An 18,560-nucleotide genomic window follows, 5' to 3' on the forward strand; every position below is an offset into this window, starting at 1 on the left:
TAACAAGAAAGTTGGACTTGGGAGAGTCTTTGGACGTCGTGTACCTGGACTTCAGGAAAGCTTTTGACAGTGTCCCACACCGCAGGCTGCTAAGCAAGATGGAATCGATGGGGTTAGGAGAGACACTAACTGCATGGGTCAATGATTGGCTGAGTGGCAGACTTCAGAGGGTGGTGGTTAATGGTACCCTCTCTAAAACATCGGAGGTGACCAGTGGAGTGCCGCAGGGCTCGGTCCTGGGTCCACTCCTTTTCAACATATTCATAGGGGATCTGACTCAAGGGCTTCAAGGTAAAATAACACTATTCGCCGATGATGCCAAACTATGTAATATAGTAAGTGAATGCAGTTTACAGAATTATATGGCGCAGGACCTGCTTACATTGGAAGGTTGGTCCTCAACCTGGCAACTAGGCTTCAATGCTAAGAAATGTAAGGTCATGCACCTCGGAAGCGGAAATCCATGCAGGACGTACTTCTTGAATGGAGAAACTTTAACTAGGACTTCAGCAGAACGAGATTTAGGAGTAATCATCAGTGCAGACATGAAAACTGCCAATCAAGTGGAGAAGGCTTCATCTAAGGCAAGGCAGATATTGGGTTGTATCAATAGAAGTTTCGTCAGCCGAAAGCCTGAAGTCATAATGCCGTTGTACAGGGCCATGGTGAGACCTCATCTGGAGTACTGTGTGCAATTCTGGAGGCCACATTACAGTAAAGATGTGCGCAGAATTGAATCGGTTCAACGGACGGCCACCAGGATGATCTCGGGGCTCAAGGGTCTCTCATACGAAGAGAGACTGAACAAATTGCAGCTCTACACTCTTGAGGAACGTAGGAAGAGGGGAGACATGATCGAAACATTTAAGTACCTCACGGGACGTGTCGAAGTGGAAGATGATATTTTCTTTCTCAAGGGACCCTCGGCCACAAGAGGGCACCCGCTCAAACTCAGGGGCGGAAAATTTCATGGCGACACCAGAAAGTATTTCTTCACAGAGAGAGTGGTTGATCATTGGAACAAGCTTCCAGTGCAGGTGATCGAGGCAGACAGCGTGCCAGACTTTAAGAATAAATGGGATACCCATGTGGGATCCCTACGAGGGTCAAGATAAGGAAATTGGGTCATTAGGGCATAGACAGGGGGTGGGTAAGCAGAGTGGGCAAACTTGATGGGCTGTAGCCCTTTTCTGCCGTCATCTTCTATGTTTCTATATTTTACTGGATGAGTAGAGTTTTTGGAGATGAGTCTGGAGACTGGTGTTTGATACCATTGCGAGTAATACAGGTCCGAAGAATGGTGCATACACCTTCATTGAATCATCAGTAGGATAAGAGTTAGTATGGCTCGCCTGTGAATATCATATGATGAACTGGTGCATGGAAGCTTCTTCACCCAACTGTTTGGAATTAGTGGAGGTCCAGATGTTGCGGTGTCCAAACATTTCAGCAAAATTGGCCATACATAGATCAGGATTCGTATGAGGTTGCTACAGACGATATGCTTGATGCAGACACATCGGTCCTTCGGAAAGAAATTGCAACTTTCTGCAGAATAGCCTTGAATGCATCATATCCAAGGGAAAACTACAAGGAGCTTCTTGAGCTATGTTTCATTTTTCTTGGCAACTTCTTAGATTCAGATAAGGTATAGCAGGAAGCTTTATGTATTAGGTTGATCTCAAAGATGATTTGTTAATTTTATTGATGTAAATTACACTTCTCCCTCTGTATCCACAGGGGTTAGGGGCAGAGCTGGCCCGCGAATATTAAAAAACTGCGAATGATATTCGGGCTGGTTCTGCCCCTAACCCCTGCCTCCCTCCGGCTATTTTAAGCTCCTGCCCCGTGCAGATTGCTCATAGGAAACGACTGCCTTGAGCTCCTGTCGTAGTCTCGAGAGACTATAGGAGCTCAAGGCAGCCATTTACTATGAGTGATCTGCATGGGGCAGGAGCGTGGGAAGATCACTCCTGCCCCGAAAACCCGCTAGACCACCAGGTAAGGCTTAAGGGGGTGGAAAAAGTGCGTCTTATGGAGTGAAAAATACGGTATATAGTCTTTGGTGTGTTTGCCACAAATGGACAAGGAAAAAGGCCCAACAGTTTCTGGTTAAAGATCCTACACACTGGAGAGATGATCTAAATTACCAATATTTGAAGCAGTCAGCTTCATCAATGACAGTAGTCAACAACTCCGCTGAAAGAGCAAGTGTCTTAATGCAGCAGTAAAATTCAAGTCTCTCAAAGAATGAGGAGCAGAAACAGCTCCTCCTTTGCCTTGTTGCTCAGCACAGAAGGACCTATCCAACTTGCTCTAAAGCAGGGTCTCAAAGTCCCTCCTTGAGGGCCGCAATCCAGTCGAGTTTTCAGGATTTTCCCAATGAATATGCATGAGATCTATGTGCATGCACTGCTTTCAATGCATATTCATTGGGGAAATCCTGAAAACCCGACTGGATTGCGGCCCTCAAGGAGGGACTTTGAGATCCCTGAAGCCACAGTGGTGAATACTGACTGAATTTAATACTACTGTTCAGTGTTCGTATAACAAACATTTTGTATTTATGAGTGGCCGCTGAAGAGTTCTCAGCCCAACCAACAAAGTTGGGACAGTCTCTATTGAGGGCTATACACTTGGACTAGTGATTTTCCACTTTTTGTTTTGTTGGAAAAATACAGAACAAAAAAGTGGAAAATCGCTGAACTAAGTGTATAGTCTTCAATGGAAACTGCCCTAACTTTGATGGTTGGACTGAAAACTTTTCAGTGGCCTCTCATTGCATTAGGCCAACAAGCCTATTTTCAGCTGTATGTAACACAGTATGTATTTTAACTTCTTTCCATGTGCATTTGCTGACAATTAAGGTTTAGATGGAAAATTTAATATAAATTCTGTACTTGCATTTTACATTTAAAATCATTGAGCCTCTTCTAAATGTTCACCAAAAGGCTTATAATTTGGCTCAATTAACAGCGGCTAGACATAGAACAAAAATAGATTTGTGGACATCATGTCTTATGAACTTGATGTTTTTGGACCACCCTACATACCACACATGCACGGGTAGGGTTACCAGATTTTTCCATGGAGAAACCCGGACACATAGCTCTGCTCCATTCTGCCTCCAGCCCTGCCCCCCATAAAGCCTCGTCTTTCTTTGATACATGTTTGTTTTCTTATATATTCACTGTCTTTAATAAACTGTTTAATACATAAAATTAGTAGTTCCCCTCTGTATTTTTTCCCTTGTTTTTTGTCATTTTTTAAGTTTTCTTAATTTTCACTGTGCTAGGCCTACTTTTCAGCCAGAGCCTCGTGCTCAATTTTAGTGTGCCCCTTCTTTTTTAGCTCAACATTGAGGAATTTAATTTATTTAACCATGATACTTTTTTGCAATGTCCAAGAAGACTACCCCCCTCCGGTAGCTTCAAGAGATGTACCCAATGTAATCGTGTCATCTCGATAATAAACCCGCACAGCTGGCGCAGCGAGTGCTTTGGACCTGCTCATATACCAAATGAGTGTTCTCTGTGTTTGAAAATGCAGACCAGAACCCAGAAGCCTCGACAGGTACAAGAGAAGCTATTTGGCTTCTCAAAGGCTGGTCCATCAACTTTGGCACTGGAAGCATCGACATCGATAGATGCCCAAGCATCGGGACCAGTGGGAGTACACTAGTATCAAGGGGGTCTCCACCAGGGCTGTGAAGTCAGTAGATAAATCCTTCGACTCCAACTCCTCAGTTTCTGGTACCCATGACTCCAACTCCTCTGTATTTAATATACTAATGTATTTTCCATGTTAATTGAAGGAAGGCAACATACACACCATTTAACCATGGAACTACTGGCTAGGAAGCTAACGTTCTACTGTATTGGCCAGTTATTGTTTTATTATTTTCATCAGCAAATCTAACATTAATAGCAAAATAATTGACTCTGACATGCTCATGCATCCATTTTTATGAAGACAAAATGTCCCTTCAGACCTTTTCATAGTTCTTCCTTTTTGCATTTGGCCTCTTCAATTATAAGTTTCCTTATACTTTCTCTTTCCAGAGAAACACAAAGTTTTTTAGCCATTTCTCCATTTAGGCCTAAAAAGGCTGGCTGTGAAAAGAAAGATAGTGGTACACTATTCTTTACTACCATTTCAATAATGTGGTTTTTGAATTTTTCTGGTGTCATTGTTATGGTAACTTTGTCAGATATAAAGAATCTTCTTAGTTGTGTTTGGTCTCCAGTAGATTTCGGAACATTTTTTATTCCAGAAGTAGATGGAATATTTTCATTGATATCTTTTTCATTCACAACTTCTAACACTTAGGATGAAAATGCTGCAAGTGTCTTTTCAAATTTGATGCTCTTAATTGGTGCATTTTTGTTAGACCCACTGAAACTGCTAATTTTTGCATCACATTGTTTTTCACCATCATCTTCAAGAATACATTGGTACACGGCAGTACATACATACAACACAGCACTATACACACAAGCTATAGCCCTACACTAAACTTGGATATAATTTGTCCTATACAGCAAAAAATGCACAAACATATACTATACACACAACACAAAGCCCTACATTTTACTCAGAAACACACACACAATAAGCACTATACACAAACATTCATACATTCCTGCACCATACAAACAAACATACACATAGACCTGCAGTTTTATCCAGAAACATGCATGCAGCCTTCCTTCATAGTACACACAAGCAGCCATGCAGTTTTAAAATAAACATGAACATTTACGGTTGAATCCAAAAAGCTATTCCTCCAAATTCTTCTAAGCTCTTTTAGCAGACAGAGGAAGTTGAGCAGGCACTGCTGTTTTATCTTTGTGTGCTGATCTTCTGCTGAAGACATGCATTCATGTGAGTCTATGCATCCCTATACCTACTGTGAAGATTCTGGATGTGAAGACAAAAGTATCACATGTGCTCCTGGCATCTACTTCTTGACCAGCTGGCAAAGTTCTTCAGCCTGCTCCTGTGGAATCGAATCAGCCAGAGATAACATACTGTGAGCCAAAAATCTCAAGTATGTGCTCATGAAGAGCTGATAGCCCTGGATGCAGGAGATTAGCATTAAGGCCTGGATTCCATAAAAATAGTGCCTTAAGTTAGGCGCCTAACTTAAGAGTTTCAAAACGCTGTTAAAAAATGAAAAAAAAAAGCTTACAAGACAAAATGTAGGTGCCTAAAAAAAACAACAACAAACTATCATGCCTATGAAGGCATTTTACAACATCTAATGCACTATAGGTGTGGCTAACACTGGAAGTGGCATTAGGCATTGTAGAGCACCTCCATAGGCACGATTCACGTGAAAAGGTAGGCATTGGAAGTGTAGGCCTTGAAAACCCTGGCCTAATATTTCTGGCACCTACTTTACACCTGGCCGTGATTCTGCAGCTGGTGCCAGTACATGATTGACAATTGACTGGCGCCGCATATAGAGCTGCTGGCCAATGCCAGCACCGGTTGCAGAATCTGGCCTGAAACATCTTCCTCCCAAAGAAATCCGAAGTCTTGGTGAGGAGCCAAGGCATGAATCCTAGCACTCTTGGCTCATTTCAGAGCAGATTCTACCATCAGAGAGTCATGAGGAAGCCCTCTCAAATCCAAGAGATTTTTAAATGATACAGGATACCCACCTTCTTAGGCACGACCTCCACTGAGAGTGGGATCTCCCAATTCCTTGTCAATGTGTCCTTAAGAATAAAGTGCAATGGTACTGTGACCCCTTCCTTAGGAGGAGACTCAAAGTCCAAAACTTCTAGTATCTTGACCTGAGGCTCCTCCTCTATCTCCAACTTTTGTGGGATGGTCAAAGCCATCTCCTTGACAAAACGGGTAAAGGAGAGAGACATTGGTGGAAACTTCCTTCTCTCCCGAGGTGGTGACAGGTCAAAAGGGATGCCATATAATAATAATAATAATAACAGCTTATATACCGCAATACCGTGAAGTTCTATGCGGTTTATAGAAGATTAAACAAAGGTAACAAATTGAATTGACTTTAAGAGGGGAGGAAGAAAGAGAATTAATAGGACAGGAAATTCATTGTTGAGGAGAGAGTGATCAAAAGGACAAGTTAATCGCTATAGAGGGGAGAGAGAAGAGAGGATCAGTTGTCTGGATGCTTTAGGAACAAGTGTGTTTTTAGACGTTTCCTAAATTCCCCATAAGTAGTGGGCGAAAGCAATTGTTCTAGGTCTTTACCCCATGATGCTGCTTGGTGTGAGAGAAGGTGTTCATGGTGTTTTTTCAGTTTACAACCTCGAACTGGGGGGGAAACGAAATTGGAATGTGAGCTTCTCTTGTGTCTGTTGGTTGAGAAGAAGAAAAGGTCAGTTATGTATTTAGGGGCAAGTCCGTGTAGTACTTTAAAGCAGAAGCAGGCAAATTTAAACTTTACGTGCACTGCCATTGGCAGCCAATGCAGCTGCTGGTAGTAGGGTGTCACGTGGTCAAACTTCCTCAGCCCAAAGATCAGTCTGACTGCTGCATTTTGCATCAATTGTAAACGTATGACTCCTCCTCCACTTCCAATAAATAGTGTGGCTCCTCCTCTGAATCTCAAGAGTGGTCCCAGAGTCCCCCTTCAAAGTCAGACTGAACGAATAGGGACTCAGCCTGCCTCAAACCAGTGGAATATTTTGAAAAGTGTTGAGGTACAGTCCTACTATTAGAGTCTGGGAAGGCTCCCCCCCTAGTGTCGATGGCGGTGCTGCATGCATCGACACTGACTGACATCTCTTCAGGCACCAGCATAGGCTCTGAAGAAGCTTCAGGGAACAGCAAGGATAATCTCTGCAGATGCAAACACCCTCGATGCTAGAGTGGGTTGCAGCTGTAGGATCTGTGCTAGCTGCTCCCTGAAGATTGCTCGGTACCACTCATCAGAAATAGGCATCAGCAAAGGCTGGAGTGTCAGTGCTGACCAGGAAGCAGGAACCTGGCTGCTCAGCGACTTGCACGTTGACACCTCTACTAAAGAAAAGGAGCTTTCCTCTCTGTGTTGATGCTTCACAAGTATTGGAGTTTCCCATGCCCCAGTGTCATAATTGTTTGCGGGCATTTTTCACCGATCTACGCTGAAAAGTGGGCAAATTTTTTAAATGTTGCAAGGGAAATTACGTTTCATGTAAAATAGCCATATCTTCTGAACCATTGCTTATTTTTGAATAAAATTTTCAGTTTCTTTTCTTATATTGAATTCTTTATTATAATTTGAACACATTTTTAAAAATTATTTTGTTATAAACAATTTCAACATTCAAGGTTAATTTAAAACAATTTTTAAAACTACTCTTTTATACTTAAGAAATTTAAGGAAAGACAACTGAATTTACCGCTATTTTATTTATGATTTTGATCTCCCTTCCGACCCTAATTCCACAAATCATCAGGTATCTCTTCACCGCCAAACATCTAACGATAGATAATGTGTAATTTTTAATTTGCCGAATAGCTGTGTTTATACTTTTGCCGCACCCCAGTGCTAATTTGTAGAAACCGAGTTTTGTTGGTTCCCACTCTAGTGATAGTATGCAAAAACATGTTTACTCGTTTCCCAACAATGTGTTAAGTACTTCTCTGATGTAAGAATAAAGCCCAGTGCATAGTTGTATTTCTACTAGTGTGAAGTTCAGCTGAGCTATTATACAACCTGACATTCAAATTATTGTAATCTGGATTATGTACATTTCAACAAGTGTTTTTATTTTATTTCAGATATAATGTATTTAACAAGTTCATTTGAGAGTAAATAAGTGAAATGATGTAGGTGTAGGTGAGTGCTATGGCCTGATGTATGTTCAGGTGTCCTGCCTGCACTCTCCATATATGCTCTGATCCAGAGCTAAACTTTTAACATCATTTTGCACCTAATACTAGGAAGTTAGTTAAGTGGCCCCACTGCCAGTTTTGGTCTCCTTATCTCAAGAAAGATATAGTGGCGCTAGAAAAGGTTCAAAGAAGAGCAACCAAGATGATAAAGGGGATGGAACTCCTCTCGTATGAGGAAAGACTAAAAAGGTTAAGGCTCTTCAGCTTGGAAAAGAGAAGGCTGAAGGGAGATATGATTGAAGTTACAAAATCCTAAGTGGAGTAGAACAGGTACAAGTGGATTGATTTTTCACTCTGTCAAAAATTACAAAGACTAGGGGACACTCGAAGTTACAGAGAAATGCTTTTAAAACCAATAGGAGGAAATTTTTTTTCACTCGGAGAATAATCAAGCTCTGGAACGCATTGCCAGAGGTTGTGGTAAGAGCGGATAGCTTAGCTGGTTTTAAGAAAGGTTTGGACAAGTTCCTGGAGGAAAAGTCCATAGTCTGTTGTTGAGAAAGACATGGAGGAAGCCACTGCTTGTCCTGGATTGGTAGCATGGAATATTGCTTCTCTTTGGGTTTTAACCAGGTACTAGTGACCTAGATTGGCCACTGTGGGAACGGGCTACTAGGCTTGAAGGACCATTTATCTGACCAGTAAGGCTATTTTTATCTTCTTATGCTCTAATCAGTCCCTATTTTGGCAAACTGCAGCTGCATGCTCCTTAACTACGAGGTTTTCTGGCAGGAAGAGGTGGCATCCTTACTGCTGTCAAAGGTGTAGATACGTGCCTGTTTCTCACTCTGCCCAGCAGTCCCAATCCCAACGTTCCTGATCTCGTCAGCTCTACAACAGAAGATCCAACTGGCTCTCCGGTCAAAGCAGGGGATGAGCTTTTTGACTGGCTTCAGGAGAGCATAGCTGCTGTCACAATTAACTGTCCCAGATGACCTACTGTTGGGAGAGAGGCTGAATTTTTTTCCATCAGAGATGGCCCCTTGTAACCTATGACTGGTGGATTCTTCAAATAGTCCATCTTAGTTATGTACTAAATTGGCATCAGTGAACACCAGAATTTCCCACTGAGAGTATCTTCCTCAGTTGTCAGCACAAGCAGGTACTACTAAAGGAAATCTCTGCTCCTATTAAGGCTAATGCAATCAAACCATGGGAAAAGGGTTTTTTACTCCATGTACTTTCTTGTGCCCAAGAAAATGGGTGATTTCATTCCATCTTAGACCTAAGGGCTTTAAACAAATTCCTGGTCAAAGAAACATTCAGGATGCTTTCCCTGGGTACCCTTCTTTCTATGCTTTTTGGACTTAAAGGATGCCTATGCCCACATTTTGATACTTCCCAGTCACAGGAGATATTTCAGATTTCGAATAGGGAGACGCCACGACCAGTAAACTAAACCAAACCTTAAGCTTATATACCGCATCTTCTCTATAAATATAGAGCTCAACACGGTTTACAAAAATTAAGGGAAGTACAGTGGGAGCTGGTGGTAGGGGGAAGCGGAAATTTACAATTTTGAAAATAGCCAAGTTTTTAGGTGTCTTCGGAATAGTTGGAAAGAGCCCAGCACAGCTGGGCAGGGAAATTATTCCAAAGCTCTGTAGTTTTGAAGTGAAGAGATTTCCCTAGTTTTCCAATGTAGGTAATTCCTTTTAGTGAAAGGAAAGATAATTTGAGCTTTTGAATAGATCTGGTGTTGTAGTTAGGCAGACACATTTAAAGTAGACCCTGGAAATTACTGAGAGCCAGTGGAGTTGTAGCAAGAACGGCGAAACATGGTCAAATTTGCTCTTTGATCTGCTGAAGTCTTTGAAGAATTTTCTTGGTCAGAATTAAATAGACCGAGTTGCAGTAGTCCAGCCTCAAAAGAATGATTGATTGAACAAGGACAGCAAAATGTTGTTGATGGAAACAGGATCTCACTTTCCTCAACATATGGAGGCTAAAAAAGCATTTTATTTTTTTTTTTACTAGAGAGTTAAGATAATCAGTAAATGAAAGTGTTGAGTCTATAATGACGCCCAAAACTTTTCTTGAGAATTCAATCTTCAGTGAAGGTCCAGAAGGCAGTAGAATGAACGGAGGTAGCTGATCTAACTTTGGGCTAAGCCAAAGTAGTTTTGTTTTTGATTCATTTAGCTTCATATGTACAGTAAGGGCCCAAGATTGAAGTTTCGTTATGCATTCTATAATATTCTTGGTAAGGTTAGTAAGATTCAAATCTATCTCGAGAAGGACAAAGATGTCATCTGCATATGTATACAGTGTTTCAAAGGGGGAGAGTTGGAAAAGCCTCAAGGTGGACATATAGATATTGAAAAGAATAGGAGACAGAGGTGATCCCTGTGGTGCTCCGCATGACGGCTTTCAGAGTGATGACCTGGTGCCAATCATATTAACAGTGTATGAGCGAGGACATAAGAATTTTGAGAACCAGTCTAAGACTCAGAAAGTTGATAGATCAGAATGTTGTGGTGAATGATGTCAAAGGCTTCAGATAGGTCAAATTGTATTAGCAAACTTATTACAAGAGTGTAGTTGCTGAACCTTTGAGATTAGTGAGACCAATAGAGATTCGGTACTGAAGTTAAGTCTGAAACCATATTGTCAAGGTAACAGAATGGAAAATCTCTCTAAATATGATGAAAGTTGAGCAGATATGATAGACTCTAACATTTTGGTCAAGAGGGGAATGTTTGCTATGGGTCAGTAGCTAGACGGTGAGGAAGGGTCTAGGCCAACTTTTTTCAGTAGTGGGGACAGAGCAATGTGGCCCATCTCTTCAGAAAATAAACCTGACAGTAAGGCAGAATTTATAAGTCTGGTGAGCGATGAGATAGCCTGAGTGGGCATTTTCTCATATAGGTATGAGGGAAATGGATCCAAGACGCATTTACAAGATCTTAATTTGTGACACAGTTTTGAAACCTGAGCCTCAGATACATACTCAAAGGTAGTCCAGGATCTGTCTACTGGGATAGAAGTGGTATTGCTGAGCACCAGAGAATCATAAGAAACCAATGATGGAAAAGAGTTCCTTATAGTAGCAACCTTGTTGTTAAAAAAGTTTGCTAGATCATCTGCAGTTACCACTGCTGCTGTTGTTAAAATCCATTCTATGCATTTGTAAAAGAGGGGGGTATATGTGACTTCTGATTTTTTTTGATTGGACATCTATGCTTTGCCATATGTGCTTGTACCTCAAACACATGCTGTAAGCTTTTTGCTTTTCTTTTTGCAGTTTCTCATAACCACAGGAGAAAATCTAGATTATCTTGATGGTGTCCACACAGTGTTTGGAGAGGTAACAGAGGGCATGGATATACTAAAGAAGATTAATGAAACCTTTGTTGATAAAGACTTTGCTCCTTATCAAGACATCAGGTATGATTGGATTTTCTATGCTTTTTTCCCATTTCAGTATGTTGTGTTACTTAAACCAGGTTGTCATGAAAAAACATGTTTATTTGAGCATAAATTGTGTCACAAACAGGTTGTCAGGTTTTCATCTTGTTGCCTTCTAATGCAAAATGTTCAAACTAAGGTGTTGCAATTACAAAATTGTACGTGGAGCAGAGAAATCACACAAATAACCTTGGCTTCCCTATTAATGCAGCAGTTGAATTGAGCTCAGAAACTGAGGCATCTTATGTTAAGAGCTGTGTTTTTGCTTTAGTATATATAGTGATCTACCTGTAGATCACGGAGGGGTCAGAGGTAGATCACCAGCTCCACTTGGCTCCATCTCTCCAGCAGCTTGCCCCATCGCTACCGTGTTTCCCCGAAAATAAGCCCTAGTATGATTTTTGGGGTAGGTCTTAATATAAGTCCTATCCCCGAAAATAAGCCCTAGTTGCTGGTGGCAGCAGCAATGTTACTTCCCCCCCACCCCCAGATGCGGTACTGCTGCTGGTTGTGCTGCTTCCGTTCTCGGCGCTGTGCGCGAGTGACAACTGGACTGAACTTCCAGAAACGTTGGAGCTGCTGGACCTGGACCCCCACCTTTCAACAGCAGCTCAAAGAGGTTTTGAGTGGCAGCGCGCTGCTGAGCCAGTGTCTGATGCGCTTCGCTCGGCCGCTCTGTCTCTGCTGGTGCTGTTGGACCCAGTTCCAGGAGCTGAACTGCCTGCTCAACAACAGCTTGTCAATGCCACAGGTGAGAGAACGGGCTGGCGCTGCTGGCTGGCACCCCTAGCTCCCATCGCCCCCTCCCCCCCAAATAGCACTCCCTCTTATACTCTTCATCTGATAGCCCGGCTCCCACACTCCTCAAAGTGCTGCTCCCCTTCCTCTCACCTCCCCCACCCCTCATCTTTCAACATTGCTCCCCATCCTGGCTCCCTGCTCTCTTTCCTCACTGCACTCCCAACCCTTATCTGGCAACACTGCTCCCAACCCCTCCCCCTCATCTGGCAATGCTGTCTTCCTGCCCTCCCCTCTCCCACACTCTTCAAAATTCTGCTCCCTTTTCTCCCAGTTCCCTCAACCCTCATCCTGCAACACTCCTCCCCCACCTCTCATCTGGCAGCAGGGGGATGGGAGGGATAAAAAATGCTGTACAAGGGATGGGAAGGAGGAAGAGATAGAAGCTGCAAGGGTTCTAATGCACAGGGGAGTGGGGAGGAGGGGAGGGATAGAAGCTGCAAGGGTTCTGCTGCACAGGGAGGAGGGGAGGGATAGAAAGATAATGCACAAGGGGATGGGTGAGAGGGAAGAAAGATGTTGCACGTGGGGAAGAGAAAGGAAATAGGAAGAATTGGAGAGGATGGAAGAGATGATCATTGTACATGGAAAAAAATAAGACCTACTGCCTTTTTTGCCACTCTAAATTGTGCTACAATCTGGAAACTATCGTAGACAAAGATCTCCAATTTTTAATAAATGGAATAGATTATGTGGCTGATGCTCTGTATGACTTTCTCAGTCATGTGCAAAATGTCAGTTTTCTCCATTTCTGCCCGCAGGATGCTATGGATTAGACAGAGGGTGGGGGATTCCTCTTCTAAAACGACCCTGAGTAAACTGCTATTCAAGGGACAGTTTTTGGTAAGGGGAAGGGAGGGAGGGAGATGCCCGGATGGACAGCGGGAGGGAGGAGGCTGCTGGACCACGTGCTCGGTGACTGCGTGTGCTCCCTCCCTTAACTGCAGAGACAAGGTCATTCACCGCTCCACGGGGTGGTGAATGGCCTTGGCCTTGTCCTTGTGTTGACCTCTTTTTTTTTTTTTTTTTGTCACTGTTTTGGCGGGTTACCCGCGGCTAACCACCACAGGTAACAGCCACCATGTCATTCTCTGGTTAGAACCTTTAGATGAGGATTTATTTGAAACAACAGTCCTTTGGAAAGATTTGAGGAATTCATTCACCACTGAAGAGACTGATACAGCAATGATGTGACAGTAATCTTCTGTGAAAATAGAGTGAGAGCATGAGACCATTGAAACGCCAGAGACCACTGAGCTGTCCTGAGATGAAGTCTGGCGAAGGTGATAACATGGACTGTAGAGGCCGTGTGGCCTAACAGTCTCATCATCTGTCTGGCTGAGATGAATGGAAGATGATAGTCTTGATTGCAAAGTTGAATGAGGTTGTCCCGTCTTTGTTGTGGTTGAAACGCCCTGAGTTGTATGGTGTCGAGTAGGGCTCTCATGAACTGTAGAGTTTGAGAAGGTTGAAGTTGAGATTTGGGAAAATTGATCTTGAACCTTAAATGTTGGAGAAACAGAATCTCTGATTGAGTTGCCAAGCGTACTCCTTGGGAAGAAATGTCAAACCAGTTGTCGAAATAAGAGATCAAGGGTTTCAAGTTTTCCCTTAACATTGCTGCAACAACCACCAGGCACTTGGTGAACACCTTTGGAGAAGAGGCTAGGCCAAAGGGTAAAACCTTGTATTGAAAATGTTGATGGACAATTTGAAATCGCAGAAATTTTCTTTGAGCTGGATGAATTGGTATGTGAGTATAAGCCTCTTTGAGATCTAGAGAGCATAGCCAATTGTTTTGCTCTAACAGGGGTTACAAAGTTCCTAGAGACAACATTTAAAACTTTTCTTTTACTTGAAACTTGTTGAGGTGTCGGAGGTTGAGGATCGGTCATAGACTTCCCGTCTTCATCGTAAAAGCCCTGATTCTTCTGGGAAAGGGGGTAATACCTCTATAGCATTTAATTGAAACAGAGCTTCTACTTCTCGAAGAAGAAGGGATTTCTGCTGAGGATTGGAAGAAGACTCTCTTGGAGGATGATACCGCAGCAAGAGTCTAAAGACATTCAATGATTTTAACACCCGATCATTTTTTCTCAAACCCGAGGGTATGAAGGCAGGCAAGCATACTTCCTGATTGATGTGGAAATTGGAAATCATTTCAATAAGAAGGATGGTACTGAGCACAAGGATCTCTGCAGGACAAAGCCTGAAGTTCTAACACTCTCCAGGCGGAGATGATCGCCACCATAAACTCTGTTTGATGGTAAGGTCCATCAAGGAAGCTTGGTCCAAAGTCTCATAGGGTGGACTAGCTAGCGCCCGGAGAACCAGATTAAGATTCCATGTCGCAAAAGACTGTCCCACTTGAGGGCAGAGCCTAATACACCCTTCAAAAATCTGGCTACGTCTGGAAGTGTAGCTAGGGTGCTTTTATTGATCCTGGATCCAAATTAGAAGAATCCAGCTGTTTGAACTCTCAGGGAGCCAACCGCTAGGCCTTTTTCTAGATTTTCCTGGAGAAAAGTGAGTATGATTGAGATCAGAGCCAAGTTCGGGTCTTCACTCCTCTGAGAACACCAAGTTTTGAAACACTTCCAGACCTTTGCATATGCTTCTACAGTTGACTTTTTTCTACATCTCAGAATGGTGGAGACCACTCCCTCCGTGTAGCCTATGTTGGCCTATCATGGGCCACAAAGAAAAGGCATATAGAACGCTTAACTTTGGCCAGGGTTGAACCAGGGCATCCAGGCCTTCACTTCCTTGTTCACATCTTCAACTGAAGAAACGATCCGCCTTCTTGTTGGTAAACAATGCCATCAGGTCGAATGTTGGTTGCCCCTACCGATTCACTATGCAGGTGCATGCTTCCTGGGACAAGGACCACTCCCCATTGCCAGGGTCCTCCTTTTCAAAGACACATACATATGTGCAGAGGGATTAGAAAGAATTCCATAGGATATGCCCTTCATACTTTCCCCACTTATCTGTAGTGAGTTCTAGTACCCCAAACCCTTCTAGGAGCAGACATGTATGTATTTTTGCTTCCTCTGTATTAATGTTCCTGGCTACAGTGATTCATGGGTGATGCCTGCTGTACATGTTTATCAATTAAATTATTTTTGAGTGTATGTTGTGAGTTTTGTTGCATATATTTTGTGTAAACCAAATATATATTTTATTGCCTGCTGTTCCCTGATAGGATAAATCATACAGTGATTCTGGATGATCCATATGATGACCCTCCTGACTTGCCAGTTCCTGATAAATCACCAGAGCCCACCAAAGAGCAACTAGATGTAAGTGATAAACCTTGTAAAGCAATGCAGGCAGATGAACATAGTGTAGTGAGGTATTTGACAATAAATAGTTATTCATTTTGGAACATTAGAACAATTTAGAAAACTATCTATGAATCTGTTCTCATTCAACATGCACTGCAACAGCTTCCCTTCTTAACTCTCTTCTGTAGAAACACGTAATAGTTCAATACTTAGATTAACAATATCATTGCCTCCCAATAAAGAGGTGGGATGACAGGTTTGCCCTGTGGCCGGTGGAGGAGAAAGGGAGGGAGAGAGAGAGTCCCCATGGGTTGGGTTTGCTGGCACAGTCAGACACAGCTCTGCTCCTCTACTTGTGAGGTAGGTCAGTTTGAGAACAGTGAGCATTTTGGGAACCACTGACCATGTGGAATAGTGATCTCATGTACCCCTCTTTGACTTACTCTGGAGCAGGGGTCCCAAACCCCTGGTCGCGGCTCACTAATGGGCTGAAGCCATCTGACAGGCGTACTGCGAGAGACCTGCCGGCAATGGGCATCTCTTTCCCTCATCTAGCCATCTCCCTCCCTTCCCCTCCCCTTCGTAGGTGCTCTTCAGAATTTTCTCTTCATTCTGGGGTGTCCGAATGTGATAACCATTCTCACAAGTCCCGCGTGACTGCCCCAAAGCTTCTCCTCTGACACACTTCCTGTTTCTGCCTGGGTGGCTTGCGTCAGAAGAGAAGCTTTGGGGCAGTCATGCGGCACTTGTAAGAACGCTGCCGCATCCAGGCACTCGGAAACAGAATACTCTGAAGAGCGCCCATGAAAGTGAGGGGAAGGGAGGAAGGTGGCTTGATGAGGGGAAGAGGTTCAGTGGTGCTGAAGAGAAGTGGAGGGAGAGGGGGGAAGGGTAACAGACACTGAAGGGAAGGGGAGAGAGAAGAGTGCAGACACTGAAGGGAAGGGGAGAGAGAGGAGAGCAGATGCTGAAGGGAAGGGGAGAGAGAGGAGAGCAGACGCTGATGGGAAGGGGAGAGAGAGGGAGGAGAAGGTGCTGGTTGAGAGAGTGAGAGAGGGGAACAAACACTGAAAGTGGGGAAAGAGGGAGCAGATGCTAGAAGGAAGTGGGGAAGAGAGAAAGGGGAGCAGATGCTGGATGGGAGGGGGGAGAGAGAGGGGAACAGACTGGAAGGAAGCGGAGAGGAGAGAGCGAGCACATACTGGATGGAAGGAGGGGATAAAGGAAGAGCACATGCTGGATTGGGGGAAGAGGATAAATTTAGAGGTACTTGAAGGGGTGTGGGAAAGAGGTGGCAAGCTGTAGGTAGACACAATGAAAGGGAAATTGAGGACTAGAAAGTAAATAGTTTCAAGTTTAATAAAAAATTTTATACCGCCTATTGGTCTTCTAAGTGGTTTGTACATAATAAAATAGGGTAACATACATTAAAACATTCAGGACCTACTGGAACAATAGGATTAAGATAAAGAATTACATAATAAAATAGGAAAGAGAGCCATATAGGGGAAATACAAAAAGAAGGGAGATCCCATCTGATAATCAAAACAGAAATGAAGATGTTTAATAAGGTAAGTGCATTAGAGGTTGAATGCATCTATAAAAAGAAACGTTTTTAGTTTTCCTTTGAAATGCTCTAGCATGGGTTCATTCTGTAGTTCCGAGGGTAATGAGTTCCAAAGAGATGGGGCTGTGATGGAGAAGTTTATTGTTCGTGTAGTGCTAATAATATGGAGAGATGGAACCGTTAAAAGATTTTGTGATTGTGATCTCAGTGTTCTAGCTGAGGTGTAGGGAATTAGAAAATTGTTTAAGAATTCTGGCTGGTTGTTACAGAGTGTTTTGAATGTTAAAAGTATGATTTTATAGGTTATTCTGTGTGGAATAGGGAGCCAGCGAACTTTTATCAGAAGAAGTGTGACATGGCCAAATTTTTTTCACATTTTCAATAACTTTTATTGCTGTGTTTTTATAACTTGCAAGCTTCTGATTTCATTCTGCATGATGCCTTTATATAGTGAGTTGCAGTAATTTAAACATGAGATTACAAAAGAATGTACTACTATGTTCAATGCAGAGGATTCAAGGACTTTGGAAAGAGAACGTATTAAAGCCTATAAAAGCATTTTTGAACGATAGTACTCATTTGCTGATGAAATGTTAGTTTACTGGCCAGGATAACTCCCAGGAGCTTTATAGATGACACTATGTGTAAAGGTGTAGAGTTGAGACTCACTGGTGATTGTAGTTGAAATCCTTCTTTGCATGGGAATAATATTGTTGATGATTTTGAGATATTTAGCACTAACATATTTATTTGGAGCCAGTAACTTATTTTTTTCCATTTTCTGGCTGATGTCCATAATTTCACTGTGGTCGTTTGTTTCCAATGGGTGAAGTAACTGGAGATCACTGACATATGCAAATGGGGTAAAGCCTATTGATTGACATAATGTAAGTAAGGGGGCCAAGAAGATATTGAATAGTAGGGGTGACAGGATAGAGCTTTGGGGGATTCTGTAATTTGAACTGTGACTATCTGATTTTGAATTATTGTAGTTTACTGTGAAGGTCCTATCTGCAAAATAAGATCGAAACCATTCCAGTACATGATCAGTGACTCCAATGGATTTGAGTCTTTGCAGTAATAGGATATGGTCAATTGTGTCAAAGGCATCCGAGAGATCTAAGGAAATGAGTAGAGCAGATTTGCGGTGGTCTATGTGGTATAGTATTTTAGTTGTTAATCCTATAAGGGAGAGTTCAGCGGCATGGTGTTGTCTAAAGCTGGTCTGATTAGGGTGTAGAGCATTTGTTTTTTCTACAAAATCTGAGAGTTGAGTAAAGACTACTTTTTCTGCTATTTTCACAAGAAGTGGGATGGTTCTGACATTTTCCCCTTATGATTTTTGATAATTGGATGTATTGTGGATTCCTTCCAGGCTTTTGGCAACTGTCCTACAGATAGGCTGTTAGAGACAAATTTGTGGATGTGTTCTCCAAAAATCGAGAAATGTCTTTTTAGTAGTAAAGGTAGAAATATGTCCGAACTATTACCTTTTATGTTGAGGGATTGAATGACATGATGAATATCCACTAGATTCAGGAGAGAGAAATGTGAGCATTTTGAGGTAGGTACCTCAGTTGTGTTGTGTGAGATGATAATGTTGTTAGTTAACACACAACAAACAGATCCAACAAAGT

General features: G+C 42.6%; 1 protein-coding gene across 1 annotated transcript in view; it reads left to right on the top strand.

Moving 5' to 3' along the window:
- Nucleotides 1-18,560, top strand: part of PPIL4 (peptidylprolyl isomerase like 4) — a 140,580-nt gene that overhangs the window by 39,693 nt on the left and 82,327 nt on the right. The window contains exons 5-6 of the mRNA XM_033937797.1: nucleotides 11,108-11,250; nucleotides 15,275-15,371. Coding sequence (XP_033793688.1) covers nucleotides 11,108-11,250; nucleotides 15,275-15,371 — 240 coding nt within the window. The remainder of the gene's footprint in view (nucleotides 1-11,107; nucleotides 11,251-15,274; nucleotides 15,372-18,560) is intronic.

This window comes from Geotrypetes seraphini, chromosome 3 (assembly GCF_902459505.1).
Source record: "Geotrypetes seraphini chromosome 3, aGeoSer1.1, whole genome shotgun sequence".
In the NCBI taxonomy this organism is placed as follows: Eukaryota; Metazoa; Chordata; class Amphibia; order Gymnophiona; family Dermophiidae; genus Geotrypetes; species Geotrypetes seraphini.